This window comes from Varanus komodoensis, unplaced genomic scaffold (assembly GCF_004798865.1).
Source record: "Varanus komodoensis strain SLA01 unplaced genomic scaffold, ASM479886v1 scaffold12, whole genome shotgun sequence".
Taxonomy (NCBI): domain Eukaryota; kingdom Metazoa; phylum Chordata; class Lepidosauria; order Squamata; family Varanidae; genus Varanus; species Varanus komodoensis.
Genome location: NW_025335349.1, coordinates 30,907,347 through 30,927,903, shown reverse-complemented (window position 1 = coordinate 30,927,903; position 20,557 = coordinate 30,907,347). Strand labels below are relative to the sequence as shown.

At 45.2% G+C, this 20,557-nt stretch overlaps 1 protein-coding gene across 1 annotated transcript in view; it reads left to right on the top strand.

Moving 5' to 3' along the window:
- CRLF3 (cytokine receptor like factor 3) overlaps positions 1–16,543 on the top strand; it is a 30,633-nt gene extending 14,090 nt beyond the window's left edge. The window contains exons 3-8 of the mRNA XM_044422082.1: positions 240–327; positions 1,635–1,812; positions 3,617–3,839; positions 4,811–4,943; positions 12,304–12,416; positions 13,318–16,543. Of these exons, the coding sequence (XP_044278017.1) occupies positions 240–327; positions 1,635–1,812; positions 3,617–3,839; positions 4,811–4,943; positions 12,304–12,416; positions 13,318–13,574 (992 nt within the window). The 3' untranslated portion in view covers positions 13,575–16,543. The remainder of the gene's footprint in view (positions 1–239; positions 328–1,634; positions 1,813–3,616; positions 3,840–4,810; positions 4,944–12,303; positions 12,417–13,317) is intronic.
- Positions 16,544–20,557: the final 4,014 nt, after the last annotated feature.

Sequence of the window (20,557 nt, the reverse complement as noted above, 5' to 3'; positions counted from 1 at the left end):
TCGAGGTTCGCATTTTATTTGGATTTCACAAGTTTACTCATTGTAAGTTATTTGTACTGGGTCCACCTGATAATGTATCAGCAACTATAATTGTCAGATAAATAGATGCCAATCATACATCAGTGAAATCAGTTGTGGGGGACCAATAGTTGCCTCCAAGCCAGGTTACCTTTTGTTGTGGCATGAAGGGTGCTTGTTTTTTCCTCAGTAGGACAATCTCTTATGCTGTTTGATTCCAGGAGAAAGTGCCATCCATGGAGTTACCTGGGAGGACAGCGACAAGCTTTGTAGCTTTACTAAAAAGGCTTTGCATATTCAACTGGATAGGTAAGAGGGATGCACTAGCAGTGGAGGTTTGCTGCCAGAGTGAATGTGCCACAGGGTTGGTTTAGCGCAAGGGTGGGCAAGTGTGGGAAGCTTGGTGCAGCTTGTGCATTCTGGTCTTCCTCTGTGCACCGCACCCCTGCCTCCATACACCAAAATTGATTTTAGCAAAAATGAGATGGCATCAGTTACATTACCAAAGAACCCTTCAGCTGCTCCATAGCTCCACAGGCACCACATCCATCCATCCGTACTCCCCCCCCCCCCCGAATTCTGCAAGCCACATTTTGCCTACTCCTGGTGTATAGTCCCTTTCTTCCACTTAGGACACCTGACTTAAATAGAAAGTGCTCTTATTTTGAAAGCTCACGCCAGGCTTTCTTGGCCTGATCCCACATGAACCAGCAGGACTGGTATTTAGAATGGGATTTAACCTTCAGATGGCTCCAGTTAAAGTACAGTCTGATTTAACACCAGAGATTTCAGAACAAACTGCAACTGAGAAATAGACAAATTATTTTGGTTACGCTTCAGTTATAAAGGCAGCAATCCAAAGTCTCCTTACTTGGGAATAAGCCCTGGTGAACTCAGTAGGACTTATTTCTGAGTTGACCTGTACAGATTTTCACTGTAAGAGTTGTTCTGTTGTCTGGAGCTTGAAATATATTTGATATTCCTTTCTTTTTGATCAGGCTTTTTAGGTACTAAGGGGTGGTGGGGATATGATCCAAAAATGACAGTATGGCAGAGTAGTGAGAGTGTTGAACAGGGACTTGAGTGATCCAGGTTCTAGTTCACACTCAGTGTTGATGCTCCCTGGATGACTTTGTGCTAATCATGGATTCTCAGTGTAACTTACCACACAGGGTGATTGTTGTGAACATGAAAAGGAGAGGGTGAGAACCTTGTAAGCACCCTGGGTTTCCTTGCAAGAGGAAAAAAGGCACAGTATACATGCAATGTAATAATAAATCAAGGGTGCTTTTGAACAAAAGACTGTTAGTCCTAGCAAAGAAAAGGCATTTTGCAGCTATTCTGTCTTTTCTTCCTTAATGGATATTTTCTGGTAAAAAAAAAAAAGATGGGAGAAACACTGGGATCATATAAGATACTTAGAAAGGACCATGTCTGGACCTCCCCTCCTGCCTGCCCACCCTCATTGATAAAATTCCATAAATAAGGAAGACTGCATGCACAATAAAAGCTTTTTCTGGAAGCACCAGAGTGATAAAGGCTTGGTGCATCGTTTAAAGGGTCTGGATGAAAGAAGTGACTTACCAGGTAGTATAAATAGTTTTCTCTTCCTTTAGTTTGCCAGAAGTTCCATCGCTGGTTGATGTGCCTTCTCTGTCTGCCCAGTTGGACGATTCTCTTCTTGCAATCGTGAAAAATCAGATCTTTAACCATGGAACTGTGGCATCCCAACCACCAGTACAAATTGAAGAACTGGTAGAGAAGCCTGGGGGCATCCTAGTGCGATGGTGTAAGGTGAGCAAAATGGTATTTTCAAGATCATTCCCTCTATGTGCAGACAAGAGTGGGGAAAAAACACTCTTTGAAAATCTGCTGGGGGTGTACAATCCACAGAACATTCTTTGCTGTTGCCACACAGTGAAGGCTGCTAAGGGTGGAGCTGCTTCTTTCCCTACAGAACTGTTGCTCTCTAGGCAAAGAGTGGATTCCCCTCTATCTTATCTCTCCCCGAGAGGGATCCTCTTCCATGGATGACAGGCCGACTACTTAACGGAACCATCTTGTGCATGCTTACTCCGAAGTAAATCCCACTGTGCTTACTGAGTCTTGCTCTCAGTAAAATTTGCACTGGGTTGCTCTGAAGGTGCTTTTGTTTGGAATAGATTCTGTTGCAATAAGTCCACCTTCAAGGATTGCTTTGGAGGCCATGCCTTGTAGGGGCTGTGCTCCATGGGTGTAAACATCTGCTTTGTCTTGGTCTTTTTGGAACATTTTCCACAGGCTTCTTGCAACCCAAAAATATGTTGCATTTACACCCAAAAATGGAGAGAGTACGGAAAGCATATTTTTCTCCCTTTTCTTTCTAAATTGTTTTGCACTTGAAAATAGAGACATTGTTGGGGAAGAAAGTCAGAAGCATCTCATTAAACCACAGGCTTTCCCATGAGTGTATAATACAAGCAGCAGTTATTAATTCCATGATTATGTGATTATAAATATTTATGTTGAGATGATGCTGTCATTAAATTGTTACTATTCCAGTAGCCTTATCTGACACACTGGAAAACATGTCCTAAGAGATGGTACCTGCCTCCAACCTTTTGTGCTGTTTAAGGGTGCAAAGCTATGCATGTTTGGATAGGAAAAAGTCTTACAGTTCTCAGCTTGCCCCAGCCAGCCATGCCGACTAGAAAATACTGGTGGCTGTAGGACATAAGCATGTATTGCGTTGTGCCCTAAATGTCATTTTTACCTTTGAAGTGACCGTAGCAGATAGGAATGTAGCTGGGTTCACATCTTGCACAGACACCACACCAGCATTAAGGGGTATGCAGAAAGACTGTCTTCTGATCCCATATGACTGGCAAAGTAGCTACAATCTAGTGGATGAAAAGTGAGACTAACAGGACAATACTGTAGCCCCCTAAACAGCATCTTTTTGGAGTCCCAGATCTGAGGCTGGAGGAAGAACTCAGACTTCAGAACTTGGGATTTGCACTTGGATCCCTCTGTCCCATCCCCTTGCAGCTGACACAGAAAGTACTGTGCCAGATGTTTCTCCAAGGTTGGAGAAGTGACCCTGGAGAGGGCATGAGGACATGTTCTATCTGGAGGAGACTGGTGGCTCCAAGGTGTGTCTTGTCCTGATGACACTCCAGCCTCCTTCCCTCCCTCTCCAAAGCGCTGCAGGTAGATCGGTCACCTCACTGCTCTGCAGAGTGGGAGGAGCGCAGAGGAAAGACCACCTCCATTTGTCTCCCGTTCCACATAGAATGCCAGCAGTTCTCCAAGTTCAGAGAGTTGCAGACATCCCCCCTGGAGGGTGCCCTCTCACACACTGGCAATGTGGCGCATGTTCTTGGGAATCTGCATTTGCCCTTTTAAAGAGAAGAAGGTTGAGCATTGCACCTTCACTGCTGTGAAGATGCTTCTGGAAAACACTCCTGCTGTCCTAGGGACCACCCTGGCCAGCGTTTACCTTAACCTGCTCCTGCATGCCTGATGGCCTTGATACACTGAAGTCCAGGGAGCCACTGAGACAGTCTAGTGAAGGACGATTCGAGCCACTGTGTTAATTGACTAAATGACGCTTGCGCAGGTTGACGAGGACTTCATCCCGCAAGACTATAGGCTTCAGTGTCGCAAGAGTACTGCCAGTCACTTTGAGGATGTGTACGTCGGCTCAGACACAGAATTCACGGTGCTGCATATTGATCCCAACGTGGATTACCAGTTCAGGGTCTGTGCGCGAGGAGATGGCCGCCAGGAATGGAGCCCATGGAGTGTTCCTCAGATTGGCTGTTCCACATTAGTGCCTCATGGTATTGTTGTTGTTGTTTTTCAGACTTGGTTCAGCAGCAAACATTTATAAACATAAAATAGATGCTATATAACATGATAACAGAGAGATCAATTTACTCCTTCCCAGGATGTTTACTCCTATGCGCCATCATCATCCCTCTCTCCCCTGCCCCTGCATCAGTCGCTGTGCTTGTGCTCCCAGTCACTTTAATCCAGTGCCTTCCCCATTTTTCAGGAAAAGCTCTGACCCTAGGCAATGCCCCTGAGCAGCCTGCCATGCTGCCGTTGCCTCTTGGGCTCCTCCCGCACCATAGCTAGTGGGCCAGTGGCTCCTCTACTCCCCTCCTTTCCGTACCACTGCCTCGCGGGTGATGAGCAGCAGGGCTCCTGACTCCCCACCCCAAAAGCATCCTCCAGTAGTGCTGATCCAGGTTGCTGGCCTGCTGCTAAAGCAAACGGTGAGGCCAAGCTAGAGAGCAGCTGCACGGGGGTGGGGGAGAGACTTCAGGTGGCTGGAGCTGCCAGCAGTCCTTGGGCCTCACAGTGAAGCACCATGTTTGCACTGAATCTTGATGTCTCCCCAGTTTCGGAGACCCTCATTTGAAATAAACTATGTTGGTTTCCAAGGAAGCCTGTACTCTGAGCATTCTTATGCCAGGTGTAAGTCTCAATGATCCCAGCAGGACTTGCTTTTGAGTAAACAGGTTTGGATCGGGCTGCAAGCTACTTTAGGATCAGGGCATTATATTTCTCTGAAATTACTGAAGTGCGTGCATTTGTGGGGGCGGGGGGTGTTTGCTGGTCTGATATATTACAGCCTTCCTATCATAGAATGCATGCAAACACATCCCCCTGGAAAGAACGCCACAGTGCATATGTTCCCAGTAGGTAAACTGATGGTGCCTATATCCTGGGAATAGTGTTTTATAGTCTTATCTCTGGAGGATGGATATCTGTGCATATTAGTAACTGTTTGCCCTTACTTGGTTAGAATGGACACCTGGCTTGGAGGGCTACAGCCTCAGTAGCCGAAGAAACATAGCACTTCGAAATGATTCGCAAGCAGCTGGAGTGCTGTACTCCAAGGCTCCAACCTACTACTGTGGCCAGACGTTGACATTCCGGTAAGTCATGCTGCAGAATAGATCTTGTGGTGCCTCGTGTTTTTCTAAGGAAAATGACATCAGTTGATAGCTTTCTGCTTCAGGCCATAGTCCACATAGGAATGCTCTAGCCAGTTGAACTGTTGGCTTGGTAGATGGTACTTTTCACTGCCTGTATGTGAACTCCACCCATTCCGTTGTTCCTGCCTCCACCCCCACAATATCCCAGGAGGACAAAAATGGCGCAAGCAACATGACCAGCATTGAGGATCGGCACGGCTGAGCACCTGCCATGGCCCACAGCCTAGCAGAGGTCCCGCTGTTCTCTCCCTGCAGTGGCTGCCTGCACTGCCTGCCTGTCCCTCTGATGGTGGAAGCTGCGATGAGCGCGGCAAGGGAGAGCAGCAGATGCCATGTGACTCCCTTGCGCCTTCTGGACGATGGCGTGGATGGGGTGAAGGCGAAATAGGCAGTGGTGCTGGTGGGAAGCAGGTAGGCCGATTGGAGAGGGACACCTGCTCAGGACATGTGGCCCACGGTGCCCTCCTTTCTCGCTGCCTTGCCAAGCGTGGTGCTGACGCTGCTCTGCACCCAGGAGTTCTCAGTTCCAGCTCTTATACAAGCCATCTCCATAATACTTTCATCAAAGCAAACCTCGAAGAGAAGAGCCAGGGATCTAAAGAATCCTGGAATTAGTCCTTCAAGTCCAGGCGGCTTTTAGACTCATTTTACAGCTCCCCAAATAGCACTGGGCAGCCGCTTTTGAAACGGGGCGGGGGCTGTTTCAAGAGAGCAGCAGGTTGCTGGCCAAGTGGAAGAAGTCAAGAATTCCCCTGGGTTTAGTGCAGACTCCTTGCATGAACCTAAACAGCTTTTGGAATCCGCTTGTTGCTTATTTTTATTTTCCTGACTGTTGCCTGTCATTGAATTGAGTTTGGGTTTTTTGTTAGTAAGGTTTCCGTTTTCTTTTGATATTTCGTCTTGGCTGCTAGAGGGGAGGGGATATAAGATATAAGAGGGGAGAGGGGCAGCATGAGGGCTCCCAGGGCAAGAGGTGGGGCATTGAGGGTTTATTAACATAGAAAATTGGGAGTCCAGTACAGGCATGAGAAGATTGCATGCATCAACACCACATGGGTGAGCTCCTCCAGTGGAAAGCACCCATTGGTGGAAAGGAGTCCCGCAACCCCCTGTGACCCCAAAATCTGCTCTGGAGAGTAAGGGACTCTCTGGAGCAGAACTACAAGAGGATAGTATACAGTGTGAACAGGTGGGAGAAGAGGCAGAGAAATCCCACTGTGTGAGTACAGGTCTCATGTGATGTGAGATGTTGCCCAAAGTTCTTCTCCTTTATTCATTGCATTTGAAGACTAGCCCAGATTTGAATCATGTCTTAATTCAAGTCTGTTAAAGCCCTCAATTGTTCTGATGGGTCCCTTAACTAGTAATTTCTTTGTGGAAGACTCACTTGTTCTTTTGGAACTGTTACAGAGATTGTAGTTGCAGCCGCTCCTTTTTCCACATGAGAGTACTGATCTGTTTCTATCCAATATTTGCCACCTCCCACTTAATTATAGCTCCTACTAAGTTTGGGACAGCTGCCTTCAGCAGAAACTCCCTGTGGGAAAAGAGTGCTTGGGATGTGTTTGCTTTCAGAATTAAGCTTTCTAATTCGCTACAATGAGATTAGACATCTTGGCCAAGTGGCTCCCCCAGGATGGTGCTGTTTTGGCCAGGGGAAAATGCCCGGGTGCCAGTGGTAATTACTGGATTAAGAGGCTTATTATCTGATTACACAGACACATAGTTTTAGCAGTCTGCTTAACAGGCTTTCCCATTGTTGTAGCAAGCTCCGTATGGTCACCCCAGGGGGCCATGCTCTGAGTCCTCTTGCTCTAGGGGCCAGGTGAGCAGGCACATGCTGCGGGGACCTTTTGGCTCTTGCACCCAGGCTTTGGCCCCACAGCCTGTGGCAAGTCTGTTTGGCTCCTTCCCTCTTGGCTTTCTTCCAGAGTGTCATGCTAAGCAGGGGATAGTCTGAGGGCATGTGATGCAGCTCCTTAGCAGAAGCTAAGCTGTTCTGGGCCTGGCCACTGCCTGGGTGGGAGGCAATTTAGGGACCCCCATTCGTGCCACCTTGCATTCTGTAATAGAAGAAAAGTGGTATTTAAATGCACCAAATGAAATCACAGTGTAGACATACTGTTTCTGTTTAAACAGCATTTGAGAGTTAACTTTATTCTGCATTTTTTATCCGTTGATTTTCTGCTGGGTTTCTTTCTTTTTTCTCTCTGGCTTCATCTTTGGTTGTTAACAGTTTCTACCAGGAGTGGAAAACTTGCTGCCTTTCAGCTATTTTAGCCTACAGTTCCCATCAGCTCTAGCCAACATAGTTAATTGTAAAGGAGGATGTGTCTTGCAAACCCAAAACTCTGGAGGGGCACACACTGCCCACCCCATCTTTCACAGGTACCAGGATTTGCAGCTTCCTGCAAGAATTTGTCATCTACTTTCTTAGATGTCATTGTTTTTTTCCCTCACAATAACTCAGGGAAATGAATCTTTGGACCAGAAGTGTGTTCAGCCATGAGAATGAGTAGCCATGAGCCTTCGGCTCATTTCTCCCCTCTTATGCACCCATTTAGGATTTTCTGGTCCTTATTTGTGGTAAAGCATAATTTGCTGTTACATCTCAGTAGGCTGTGCCAACCGTAAGCGCCCCCCCCCCTTTCTAGAAATGCCTCTGAACAAAGGGCATGATCAGACGTGACAATGCATCTAACAGGCACCAGAATCTTCCTTACTCCACGAACCTGTGCCATGTCTCATCTTCGTTAAACTGGCACATTCAGCTGTCACCTGGAGGACATGTGATCAGGTCATCCCAGGCCCTGGTTGGTCAGTTGGAATTTTCAGTCTGTTTTCCTGAGTTGTGAAGCCTCTGAAAAACACCTGTGTTTGTGAAATCAGTCTTTGTCTTCAAGCAGCTGGCACAGGTCCCTTCCCTGTAAGCTGCCTTGGTAAATTTGTGTTAGGATTTTCAGCTTCCAATAGCAGAATCTTCTGAGTTTCATTGCATTTTAAAAGCAACGTAGTGTTTCTGAACTCATTTCTCTTTGGTTCTTCAGTAAATATAAGTCACTGGAAACTGGAATTGATGTGGTTGTTATGCCAAACTTGGGTTAGATCTTCTAGTACATTCTGTCATCATTATAAGTGATGAAACATAAGCATTATAATTAAACAGAACTTCTGTGGACTAGCAATATATCTCTGAATGCCAGTCACTAGGATTAAACAGGTGAATGCCATTAACAGGTGAGCTGGATGGAGGAACGGGGAGGAGCGAGTCTTTCCCAGTTGTGCCCTCCTTGGTACTCAGTGAGGCACCAACATCAGTGTGAGGGTTGGTAGGCGGTCCCTGTGACCTACAGAATTCTGTCCCCCTCTAGGCTTCCTGTCTGTCTGAGTGTTTGCATTTTGTGTTGGGAACCAGAGGCAGATTAGGGATCCTGCTAGTTTATTGTCCACCCTGCTGCCCTTCTAAATCCCTGCCTGAGCTGATGGAGGTGGTCTTGGATTTGGCGTTGAAAATATATGGACTGATGGTTCTGGGGGATCGCAGCTTCCATACCAAGGCTGTTAAATTCATGGTAGTTCAAGGACTTCATGACTACCATGGGGCTGTCTCAGTGTCATTGGCCAGCACTCTTGATTTGGTTTTCTCAAGTGGGCGGGGGAAGGATGATCTGAAAGTGGGAGAATGAACATCTAACCTGTTGTCATGGTCAGATCCCTTCCTACCAAGGTTTAGCCTCTGAGCAGCCTGTCCTCTTTGCGAAGGCGGGAGACCTATTCAAATCGTCCACCCACAGAGGTTAACAGATTCCAGAGGGCTCGGGGGGGGGGGGTTACTTCTGGTACGGCTGTTGCTCCTGTTGCAGTTCTGCTCACTCTGCAGAATATGAAGAAGACGCAGGCAGTAGACACGATCACACCCAAGTTCCCCCCAGTGAAGTGAGAAGAAAGAAGGCTAGAATGCAGGGGGAGGAAAAACTCATGCCAAATCTGACCAAACACAGTTTAGAGCTCATTCTTGAGCCTGTTTTGTAGTCGAGAGGGTAGCGAAGTGGGAGTTCTTTTCCACCAGCATTGCAGCTTCCTAAGGTGGCCCAGCAGAGCTTGCCTGAGTGGTTCGTGGTCTGCTTCTCTCTGGGCTGGGGAGAGAATGGGTGGAGGCACATTGTGGCAAGTTTGTGCAGCACCTTGGAGATAAAGTCACTCCGCTCGGTCATGATTTGGGCACCACAATTAATGCAGTTCCATTAGTACAGCTGTCCAGAGCACTGAGTGGTCCAGTTTTATGGGATGAATTCTAGTGGTTTATCTGGCCAGGGTGGCTTATTTTATATTGTATGTTTGTATTTTATTCTAATGTTTACATTTTTAATTTATGATTATTATTATTTAATTTATTGTTGTAAGCCGCCCCGAGGCTTCGGCGAATGGGGCGGCATAAAAATGTTTTAATAAATAATAAAAATAAATAAAAAATAAACCTGAGGATGTAGGTGCTTAGCCAAGTCTAGTTGACTATCCATGTGCTTGACCCTTGTCTTCACGGCTTATTACTCCTAATATTATTACCAGGCTGAGTCTAGGAGCAGTGCCAGCTGCTTTACAGGAAATGGTAATTAGGCCATTTCCAAAAAAACCCCCAAAATTCTGTTTTAAATTCTGTATTATATTTTAAATCTTTTTACTGTTTACTCTTACTCTCACTTTCATTTTATACTTTGAGTTAACTATTTAATGTCCCCCTATATTTTGTTTCAAACTGTTTTTAAATAGTTGTGATTCACTCAGAGAGCTTCAATGGTATAAAAACATAATAAATAATAAATTGCCATGATGTTCTGTTTGGGAGCTTCCCTGAGTTATCTAGTTGGCTGCTTTTGGAAACTGTTTGAAAAGATACTTGGACACCAGAATATTTTGTGTATTCTTACAAAATATAACTTTAGTGTTGTAGCATTAAATAGGATCATGGAAGAACCAAAGTTTAGTGGAAAACTTCCACTCCAACAGTCGGTTGGACTCACAGCTTATAAGAATGTAAATTCAAAACAGTATTTTAAAAATCATGCCATTTGACAAGATTGGATTAGGGAAAGGCTTCTGGGGGTATTAAATCTCAGGTTTACTTTCTACAAGCTGTCTACTCTGTGAATTGCTTCAAGCCATGCAAGTTCTTAGCTGGAGGCTTGCCTTACAAACCAGAAAAAACTATCTGTGACTTTTCCTGGAAGACAGGAAGGCTTACTAGAGTCTTAGCAGTACAATCTGGTTCTAATTTTGAGTTATACTCAAAATAATGTGAAGAAATTAAGTTACAGCCTAGCCTGCCCTCTTTAAAAACATATGCCAAACAATTTAATTTCCTGCTCTGCAAATATCATGCTTACATTTCTCTGTGGTTTGGCTCGCTTTCCATATCCAGCCTGTTTTAATTATGGACTAGAGGAAATTATATCATTTCAACAATAAACTGGCACCATTTTCCTTGAAGTTGTAGACACTGCTGACCAGAGTGAAGTACACACTTAAACATTTGGTGTGTATTGGCTTCTCACCATAGAGGTCCAAACTGTGGATACTTGGTTTCATTGGTCAGTCTAAGTGTGCGTGGCGCAGGTATGTGTGAATAAAGAGAATAAGTTTGGTATCTGCCCTTTTCCATTAATAGTCCTCTGCACAAGAATATTATCTCTCTTCTTTCCCATACAATGTCTGGCATATTTCAAAGAGGCGCTTAATGGGTTTGGGATTTTCCCTGAAGTCACAACAATAGATTCCAGATGGGGGTCATGGAAACTAATGCTTCCCATTTTCACTTGGGTTAGGATTTTGGATACATTCTGTAAACTTGGTCATGACATCAAAATATTTCATTGCTTTTCTCATAGCAGGCTGTTACAGGGAATGTTCCTCAGACTGTTTTCACCATTAGTCTCATAAAATCCAAGTGCAAAATCTGCTTTTGAGGCTGGTAACAAATGCTTGCTGTTTCTCTTCTTGCTAATGAAATGGTCATCCGAGAGCACCATCTTCCAGGGGATCCTTTAAAGAAAACAACAAAGGAGGGATTAGGGGTTTTTTTCAGAGCAAGCAAGAAAGAAACTGCATGATGTTCTTTATGATAGTCAACTATTTGTTAGCAGATGCATGCAAAGTTTATTTAATGCATCCTTTTGGCATCTGAGCTTGATTTTTTTTTCGGAACTAGATTTTTAATCTGATAGCTGCTGTTACTGATTTATTTGTGTCCTATTTGTATGTATGCATGCTTTATCTATGTTTTCTTTGAGTGTTTTATTGCTATAACTCTTAGTCTTAATACATTTATTAATCTTGAGCACTATCTTTCATGGAATGTAAATAAAAAAGGTAAATAAAAAGTAATGGAAAGTAAATGCTTTAGTAGAAGGTAAATAAAAAAGTTAAGTAAAGAATATCAGTAAATATTCTTTGATTCTAGTTCAAGTAACTCCTTGGTGCTCATCTGGATCATCTTGCTTGTCATTTAATTTAATTTATTTTTAAAAGGTCCATCCTCTGCAATGGCAGTATTTTCACATAGTGGGCTCTATGCTGTATTGGTTAAATGGAGGGGTAACTGTGTGATCTGACTGGGTGAGAATGAATATTAGTTGACTTAAAATCTGTCCATCAGGCTTTTGGTCTTCATTTCAACAGAAGTCTTCCTTGATAAAGCTACCAGTCAGCTTTCAAAATGTGCCAGTGGTTTTTGGCATTGAGATCTGGCAGTGGGATGTAGTTAAACACAGCTGAATCCCTTTTAACAGGCTGCCTTAGTGTATCATTTTTAATTTGCATGCTCTTCACCAGCCTTGCAGGCACTATTCCTTCTACGTGGCACAACAATGCCCCCTTGGCTAAAGCTGTTATAAACACGAAAGATCAAGTCTGCGTCCTGCTTTGATGTGGGTCGTAGCTGTTCTCCTTTATTTATTTATTTATTTATTTATTTTATTTATTTATCAAAACATTTATTAAAACATTTAAGTGATACTCCCTTCCCAGTGTGTACAAGCAGGTATATCCCATCATTCCCAATGTTGAAGTAAATGGAGAAGCCCAAGCACATGAGGATTATTTTTTCTTCTAGTTTGTACTTCAGAGAGAAACGGTCAATCAAATCAATTATTGATTCAGGAAGAAAGTTTCTTCTACAAACTTCATTTGCGAGAATGCCTAAGCATTAGGATTTTCACAATGATATAGAGGGCCTTCAGCCCTAAACCACAGTTCATATTAAAATTTCAAAAATGTATCCAGCCCCTTTTTCTGTCCTTCATAGAATTGAAGCCATTGGCCAGCCAGCCAGAAAAGACAGCATCGGAGTCTGTGTGGAGAAGCAAAATGGCTGTGATTCTTTGCAGCGTGATAAAGCAGTCTGTGTAAGCACAAACGGTGAGTAGCTGAAGAACAGGTGCATGGCATTCTGGAGCAAATGGAGCAGGGTGCGGGAATTCTAGAAAACTGCAGAAAATCCATTTTTATCCAGGGAGTTCTGGAAAACTTTGAGGGAAATAGAGTTTTCCAGAGGTTTCTGTGTTGCTTTTTCATTGTTTCCAGGTTCTTCCCCCCCACCCCCGCCATTTTTTTGAGTAGTAGGGGGACCTTCACATCTCTACACAAGAATTCATGTGTGAACACTTTGATTTGTATTCAGTTATGCCATTCTGCTGGTGCAAAGCAGTTCCATTAGCAGAACTGGGAGTGAGGGATTCTTCCAGCTTCCTGTGCGCTCTCAATCTAATTCATATGCCTGGAAAACACCTTGCAATTTACTTTTCTGTGATGTGGAGGACTGCAGTGTGGAGGAGAAAGGAAATCCACCGTACCAATAGATTTCCGCAGTCACAATTTTGGATGTAATGCTTTTTATATTTCTAATTTTGTAGTGTAATAGTGACAAAGCATCTGACTCTGCCCAGCTATGATTTCAGATGTAGCCCTACCTTATCCCAGATTCAAATTCTAACCCTAATCCCCTTTAAGGCAGGCTTTTGGCATCATCATTGGTTGGAAGTAAGATTTTTTTTCAGGTGACCAGAAAAAGCAGCTTTTAAAGGTGACAATAAGAATAGGGTTTGCCCCATTTTTTTGCTATTTGAGCCACAGAGCAATAACACAAATGGGTTAGTGCTTATTTCATGTGGACTAGTAACTTCTGCACATTTGTTCTGAAAACAAATGAAGGATGTATATAGCTTCAAACCACAGTTCAGGGTTTCTTGCAATTTCCACGAGCAGCTGGTGAGAGACAAGACACTGTAAACACTAATATTTCTTACCTTGTCTGTTTCAGGGGTTGTCTTTGTAAATGGAAAGGAGATGACAAACCAATTGCCTGCCTTTACCTCAGGATCATCTGTGACCTTTGATATGGAAGCTGTGAATTTGGGCCCTTCCAACAATAATGAAGGGGGGAACCTCAAACTTAGAGTGACAATTAGCTCCAACAACAGGGAAGTGGTCTTTGATTGGGTACTTGACCAGTGCTGTGAGTCTCTGTATTTTGGGTGTTCATTCCCCAATCCAGGCTGGAAGGTGCTGGTATTCTAACTTTCAGCCTCTGAAACAGTCTTGCTTTGAATTTTTGAACTGGTGTCGCAACTTGCTGTCTGCACTTAGTGCGCTGGCGTGGGTCCCCTTAATGTGCAGGAGTGATCCCCTTAATACAACCTGTCTATCTGTTGAACATTACTTGAACTCTCTCTTCTTTACTGGATTCACTTAAAATACTGGTGGAATATTTAACGTAGGCTTTTGGGGTTGCTATCACAGTGTTTTTTAAAGAGTTTTTTTTTTGGTAGAGGGAAAAATCAGACTGTTCCTATTACTTGCTCTTTTTATGCATGGTTATGCAAACTGAACAGCTCTTACTCTGCCTAATGCTACCCTTGTGGCTCAGGGTTAATGGACCAAAGTTATGCTCATTGTATTCTATTCATCAGAATAAGGTACTGAAATGGGAAACTGTAGCCAGGTGTACCTGTGCCAAATGCTTAGCTTTTGTCCCACTGGCACTGGTGCTTCTTGACCTGCAAGAGAGCTTTTTCTTCTGTTAGTACCACTGTTTACTGCAGCGAAGTAGGGAGGTCTGCACTGAGCATTTGTTTTAATATGCAGCCCCTTGTGCCTTAGTGTCAGGCTTTTGTTGAACAGTATTGTAACATGCTGAAAATTTTTCAAAGATGACTATGTATCCTCCAGCCAATTGCCACTGCATGATTGGGGCATAAGTTGAGTTTTAACTAAGCAGTATATATTTTGCTGTGGATCACTGCAGCGAATCCCACAGGCAGTGCCTTAATCAAGATGACATTGCTCATTTACAGGGAAAATTCTATAGGAAAAGCTTTGTATCTGTTCTGAGTGTTCTTCAGAAATCCTAGAATAAGTTACAGTCAAAATAGGTTATTGTATTCTTCCTTGCCTATGCATGAGTTCACAGAAAAAAGTTTAAATAACTGAATGGGCAAGGATGTTACGGTATATGAATGATTCTGCAGCAATGTGGAGGCCATGTAGGAAAGGGTACATTTACATACATCTGTTGTGAATTTTAATATTTTGCTGATTTAGGCAGGGAAATAGTATTAAACAGGGTTAACAAGTGTGTAGTGCGCATGCGTGCGGACATGCACACACACGAAAGAGAGTGAGCGAGAGAGTTTATACAGCCAAGACCTAAGCTTATTTGCCTGATGCAGTCAAATTCAAGTAAAAAGTCTCATTTTTAAAGGGGTCTCACTTAAATAGCAAAAGCAACACAAACCGCATGATTGCTGCTTTAGGAAAACGTGGGCCTGCGTACTTTCCTGTTTCAGCAGCAGCTATACTGTATCAGGAATATCTTATTAAATATCTCTTGCCTGCCCTAAACTGTAGCTGTTTAGTCCTAGGCGGAAGATTTTGATTCAGTGCTTACCACAACATCCTTTACACACGAACAAGGGAAACTGTTGATAAAAAGCAGGAAACGCCCTTGCTTTCCACCATCACAAGTCTGCACTGATGTTGGGCATGCTGGTTCTTGCTCAGGCGTTCTAGTGGCTCTTAGGTTGGAGTTGCAAGGGGGTAACAAATCCCACTTCCCATGTAAGGTGGGGCCTTCTTCCCTGTACCGAAACTCAAGCCCAGGAATGTCGACTGCACTGGTCCTGGAAAGTACAGCCATGTGCCCTGGACACAATCCTTGAATCTAACAGAGGTTCTTTCACTCTGGTGCTTTCCACATGGTTTGGTCTTTGCAGTTTCCATCAGGATCAGCTCACAGGACCAGCAATTTGGAGTATGGGGAATTATCTGAAACATCTGGAGGGTGCCTGGTTGATGAAAACTGCTTAAATGTCTCTGTAGAACAGAGCATAGGCTATAGCATGTAACCACTGAGAGCTTAGGCTTCCCCCTCCTTTGTCTGTTTAAAACAACAAAAAATGCTGGGTAAACCCAAGCCATGAAGTGAGCCACGTAGACCAAATTTCCTCTTCCTTTAAATCAAGCTATATCCTAACAAGTCTTGTGTACTCAGACAATCATCCCCTTGCCTTTCATGTCATTATCAGTTGAGGATGTTGGAGTTCCTGTTTAATAGAGTCAGACAGCAACTGCTCCACCTAGGGGGTTTCTGTGATCTGTACAATTATGCACTTGAAATAAAGAATGAACCAGTGATTTTTAAAAGAAGTTAATATTACACAGAAGGATGTGACATTGAGACCGGGGCTTCTAAATGCACCTCTACACAGGGGGGCACCCTGCTCAATGAACCGGTAGCCCCTCCCCCAGGTGGGCAGAGCCTGTTTGCAAACACTCGGTTGCAAAGTCCTTGGATTATGCAGAACTCCCCATTTGTGGTAGAGGGCACATGCTGAAGGCTTTTTCCTTCAGTCGGCTAAAGTGTACTATCCAAGAAAGCCTCTCTCAGCCCAGTCCTCTCTCCTAGGGCCTGGCCTGGAGCTAAGGCTTCACTTCCACAAAAATGTGGTCTTCACTTTAGAATATATGCTCGGCCCCCATCTTCCTACATGAGGAAGGAATGCGAAGACTTAAGCAGAACTCCACTTTAGTTCGTAATATGTAGCAAACACTGCACTAGCCCTCATGAGCTCACTTTATTGTAGCGATGCATAATGCATCCCAATATTAGTTGGCTGTCCACAGCTGGAAAAATTACTGTGTGAGAGTGAGCTGCAGTGTGGCACCTACTCATTCTGGCTATGTGCAGCCTTGGCTTGAAGGCATCTTATGTGGACCAAAAGGCTCACCTGTCTCACCTATTTGCCAGTGATTAAAATGCCTGGACTATTAGGACTTTTTCTTTTAAAACTACTTGATACCTCTATTTTGTTCTCGTATTTCTGTAAGTATTTGGTCGTTTTCCAGACAATAACTATGCAGTGTTACTGAGATAACTACTCAGAGCCAGGGTTGGGTTGGAAAGTTGTTGATGAAACTTGTGTATATTTACCTCAAGATACTTTGTATGGTGACTTTTTAATAAAATGTCTGTTTGACTAGTAGTAATACATAGTTAGTATTTGACTTACTGCATTTTATTTCACTGTTCCTGCGAAGCCCTTGGGGCGATGCCTATTGCTTTTCTGTTCTTGCTCCTGCCTGCCTTCTCAACCACCTGGTAAGTGAAGTTACGCAGGCCGTGACATGGCGGAGACCACCCTCTTAGCAGAGAGCAAGCTACCGCCTACCGATGGCCACCCCGTGCCTTTCTTGCCTGGGAGAAACCCGTGTCGTTGATGCCTGCTACCACTGCCAGGCATTTGCTAAGCAGGTGAGAAAACACCGGGCCTGAAAGTGGCGCTTTGGAGCCGCACCCTGCATGCGGGTGGCTCCCCTCACCCAACCACTTTGGGAGTGGTAACCTCTGCCACTGTGACGGAACATCCTCATGCCCTAACACTTGTTTGTTTGTCTACCTCTTTGTGGTACCCTTCTTCCAAAAGTCTCCTTAGAAGAGGCAAAGATATATTTTTTTAAATTTTTTGATTTATATCCTGCCTTTTTCCTACAAAGGGCTCAAGGCAGCTTACATCATTCTCCTCCTCCATCTTATCCCCACAACAACAACCCTGTGAGGGAGGTTGGGCTGAGAGTCTGTGACTGGCCCAAAGTCACCCAGTTGGCTCCATGGCTGAGCAGGGACTTGAACCCAGATTGCCTGAGTCCCAGTCCCGTGCTCTAACCACTACACCACACTGGCTCTCATTGAACTTATGAAATTATACTGGTGAATGAAACAAGATGAGGGCAATATGGCTGTCCTAAACATGTCAATGCAGTAGGGCTGAAGTGAGCCAATGTAACTGCATTCTGCGTGAAAAGGGCCACTCTCACCTCAGGCGTGGCAAAGGTTTTGTAGCGCATTCATCTGACCAGGGTAGCCTTTGAAACACTTAGGAAGGATAAGGAAAAAGCTAAAAAGGGAAACCAAGAATTTAAATTGCTTCTAAGTACTTGGAGATTATTTGAGAACGCTATCATAGAAGCATAGATAATATACATGCCACAAATGAGGAAAGGTTGCATGAAGTCCAAAAAATCATCAACACCATTAATGCATAAAACAAGGAAGACATTAGGGCAAAGAAAACTTTCTTCAAAAAATGAAAGCCTTGCCCAAATGGAAGAAGAAGAAAAAAGAGATCGCAAGGTAGTACATGCAAACAGGCAATAAAGCATCAAGGAAACTCTTTGAGGAACTTATCACTATTCATATCTTTAAATATTTCAGAAGAAAGGAGCTAAAAAAGCAGTTCGACCATTGGATTAAAATTGAATTAAACTAGTACTGAAGGGGGGGTAAGGAGATTGCAGAGAAGCTGAATGTTTCTATCAGTCTTCACAGCAGAGGAAACAGAACGGATACCTGTTCCTGAGCTTATGTATTATCTATTTATTTATTTATTAAAACATTTCCATGCCGCCCCTTGCCAAAGCCTCGGAGCAGCTCACAACACAAAATAAAATACAAAAATAACAATATAAAATTAACAATATAAAAGAAGTCGCCCTGGCCAGGTAAATAAACAAATATTGTTAACAATTGAAATGACACTTTAAAAAAAAGGTCTTCACCTGGTGCCAAAAAACAACGACGGCACCAGGCGGACCTCTCTGCGGAGCACATTCCATAGATTGGGCGCCACCGCAGAGAAAGCCCTCCTCTGAGTACCTACACTCCTAATTTCTTTCACGGAGGGTTCCCGGAGAAAGGCCTCTCCCGCAGACCTCAGGGGGCGGGTGGGCGTATATGGACGTAAGCGCTCGTTCAGGTAGCCAGGACCCAAGCCGTTTAGGGCTTTATAGGTCATCACCAACACCTTGAATTGGGCCCAGACTTCAATGGGAAGCCAGTGAAGCTGACAGAGGACTGGAGTCATGTGAACATAACACCCCGTCCCCGTCAGCAGCCTGGCAGCTCTATTTTGAACCAATTGAAGTATCCGGGCCGTCTTCAAGGGAAGCCCCACGTAAAGCGCGTTACAGAAGTCAAGGTGGGAAGTCACCAGCGCGTGTGTCACCGTCGCCAGGCAGTCGTACTCCAGGTAGGGGCGCAGCTGATTAATCAGCCAAAGCTGAAGGAAAGCGCTCCTCACCACCACTGTCACCTGAGCTTCCAATGAAAGCTCCGGGTCGAGGAGTACTCCCAAGCTGTGGACCTTGTCCCTAAGAGGGAGTGCAACCCCATTCAGGACTAGGTCAAATCCACCCTCTCCGAAGCCCGATCCGCCAACCGACAGGACCTCCGTCTTGTCTGGATTGAGCTTCAGTTTATTGGCCCTCATCCAGCCCATTACCTCGGCCAGGCACCGGTTCAACACAGCCACTGCCTCACCTGGATTGGTAGAAAACGAGAGGTAGAGCTAGGTATCATCAGCGTACTGATGATTCCGCAGCCCACACCTCCTGATGACCTCTCCCAGTGGTTTCATGTAGATGTTAAACAGCAAAGGGGACACAATGGAGCCCTGCGGTACTCCATGGCATAGCTGCCATGGCGCAGAGCCATAGTCCCCCAGCACCACCTTCTGGAATCGGCCATTGAGATAGGAGTGGAACCACTGCAAAGCAGTGCCTCCGACCCCCAATCCTGCTAGCCTATCCAGAAGGATACCATGGTCGATGGTATCGAAAGCCGCCGAGAGGTCCAGGAGAACCAACAGGGACGCACTCCCCCTGTCCTTCTCCCTGCACAGGTCATCGTACAGGGCGACCAAGGTAGATTCAGTACCGTACCCGGGTCTGAAGCCGGACTGAAATGGGTCTAGATAATCAGTTTCATCCAAGAGTGCTTGGAGTTGTCCCACTACCACCCGCTCTAACACCTTGCCCAGAAACGGAATGTTGGCCACAGGTCTATAGTTAGTGGCCATCTCTGGATCCAGTGACGCTTTCTTCAGGACCGGTCGGACTACCGCCTCCTTTAAAGGGGCAGGCACCTGACCCTCCCTCAGAGAAGCATTAACCACTTCCAAGATCCAGGTCCCAATCCCGTGCTTGGAGTTATTTATTAACCAAGACGGGCAAGGGTCCAATAGGCAAGTGGTGGGACGTACTCGTCCAAGCACCTTGTCCACATCATCAGGCCACAATAACTGAAATTCATCCAATAATTCTGGACCAGAAGGCAGCATTGGCGTCTCCCCAGAAACCTCTGATGCACTAGTGGAGTCCAGCTCATGACGAATCTGAGCGATTTTCTCCCTGAAATGCCTGGCAAAGTCGTCACAGCGGGCCTTTGAGGGTGGAACCAGATCTTCCTTAGGACTTGGGCAAACCAGGCTTTGCACCACTCGAAAAAGCTCCGCCGGACGGCATTGTGAGGAGGCAATGGAAGCGGAAAAAAACTTCTTTTTCGCCGCCCTCACTGCCACAGCATAGGCCTGATAGTGGGCTCTCAAGTGTGTTCGGTCAGATTCATCCCGTGATCTCCTCCACCTACGCTCTAGCCGTCTCCCAACCTGCTTCAGCGCCCAGAATTCAGGTGTATAACAAGGGGAAGAGCGGGCTCTGCCTGGTGGGAGAGGATGCTTAGGAGTGATCGTGTCCACAGCCCTGGTCATCTCCCCGTTCCACAGTTCGACCAGAGCCTCGACAGGAGCACCAGTCTTGTCAGCTGGAAACTCCCCCAGGGCCTTCAGGAATCCATCCGGATCCATCCGGCTCCGGGAGCGGACCCACACAATCAGGTCCGCACCCTTACAGAGGGAGAAGTCGCTCTCGAGCACAAACCTCACCAGGAAGTGATCTGACCATGACAGGAGAGTCAAGCATAAATTCTTCATCCTCAGACCACCCTCTTCCTGCCCCGTCAAGAAAACCAGGTCCAGAGTGTGTCCACGTTCATGGGTCGGGCCGGAGACATGTTGAGACAGCCCCATGGCCATCATGGAGGCCATGAAGTCCTGAGCCGCCCCGGTCAGACCAGACTCGGCATGGAGATTGAAGTCCCCCAGGACCAACATCCTGGGGGTCCTCAACACCAGGTCTGAGACGGTCTCCATCAGCTCAGGCAGGGAGAC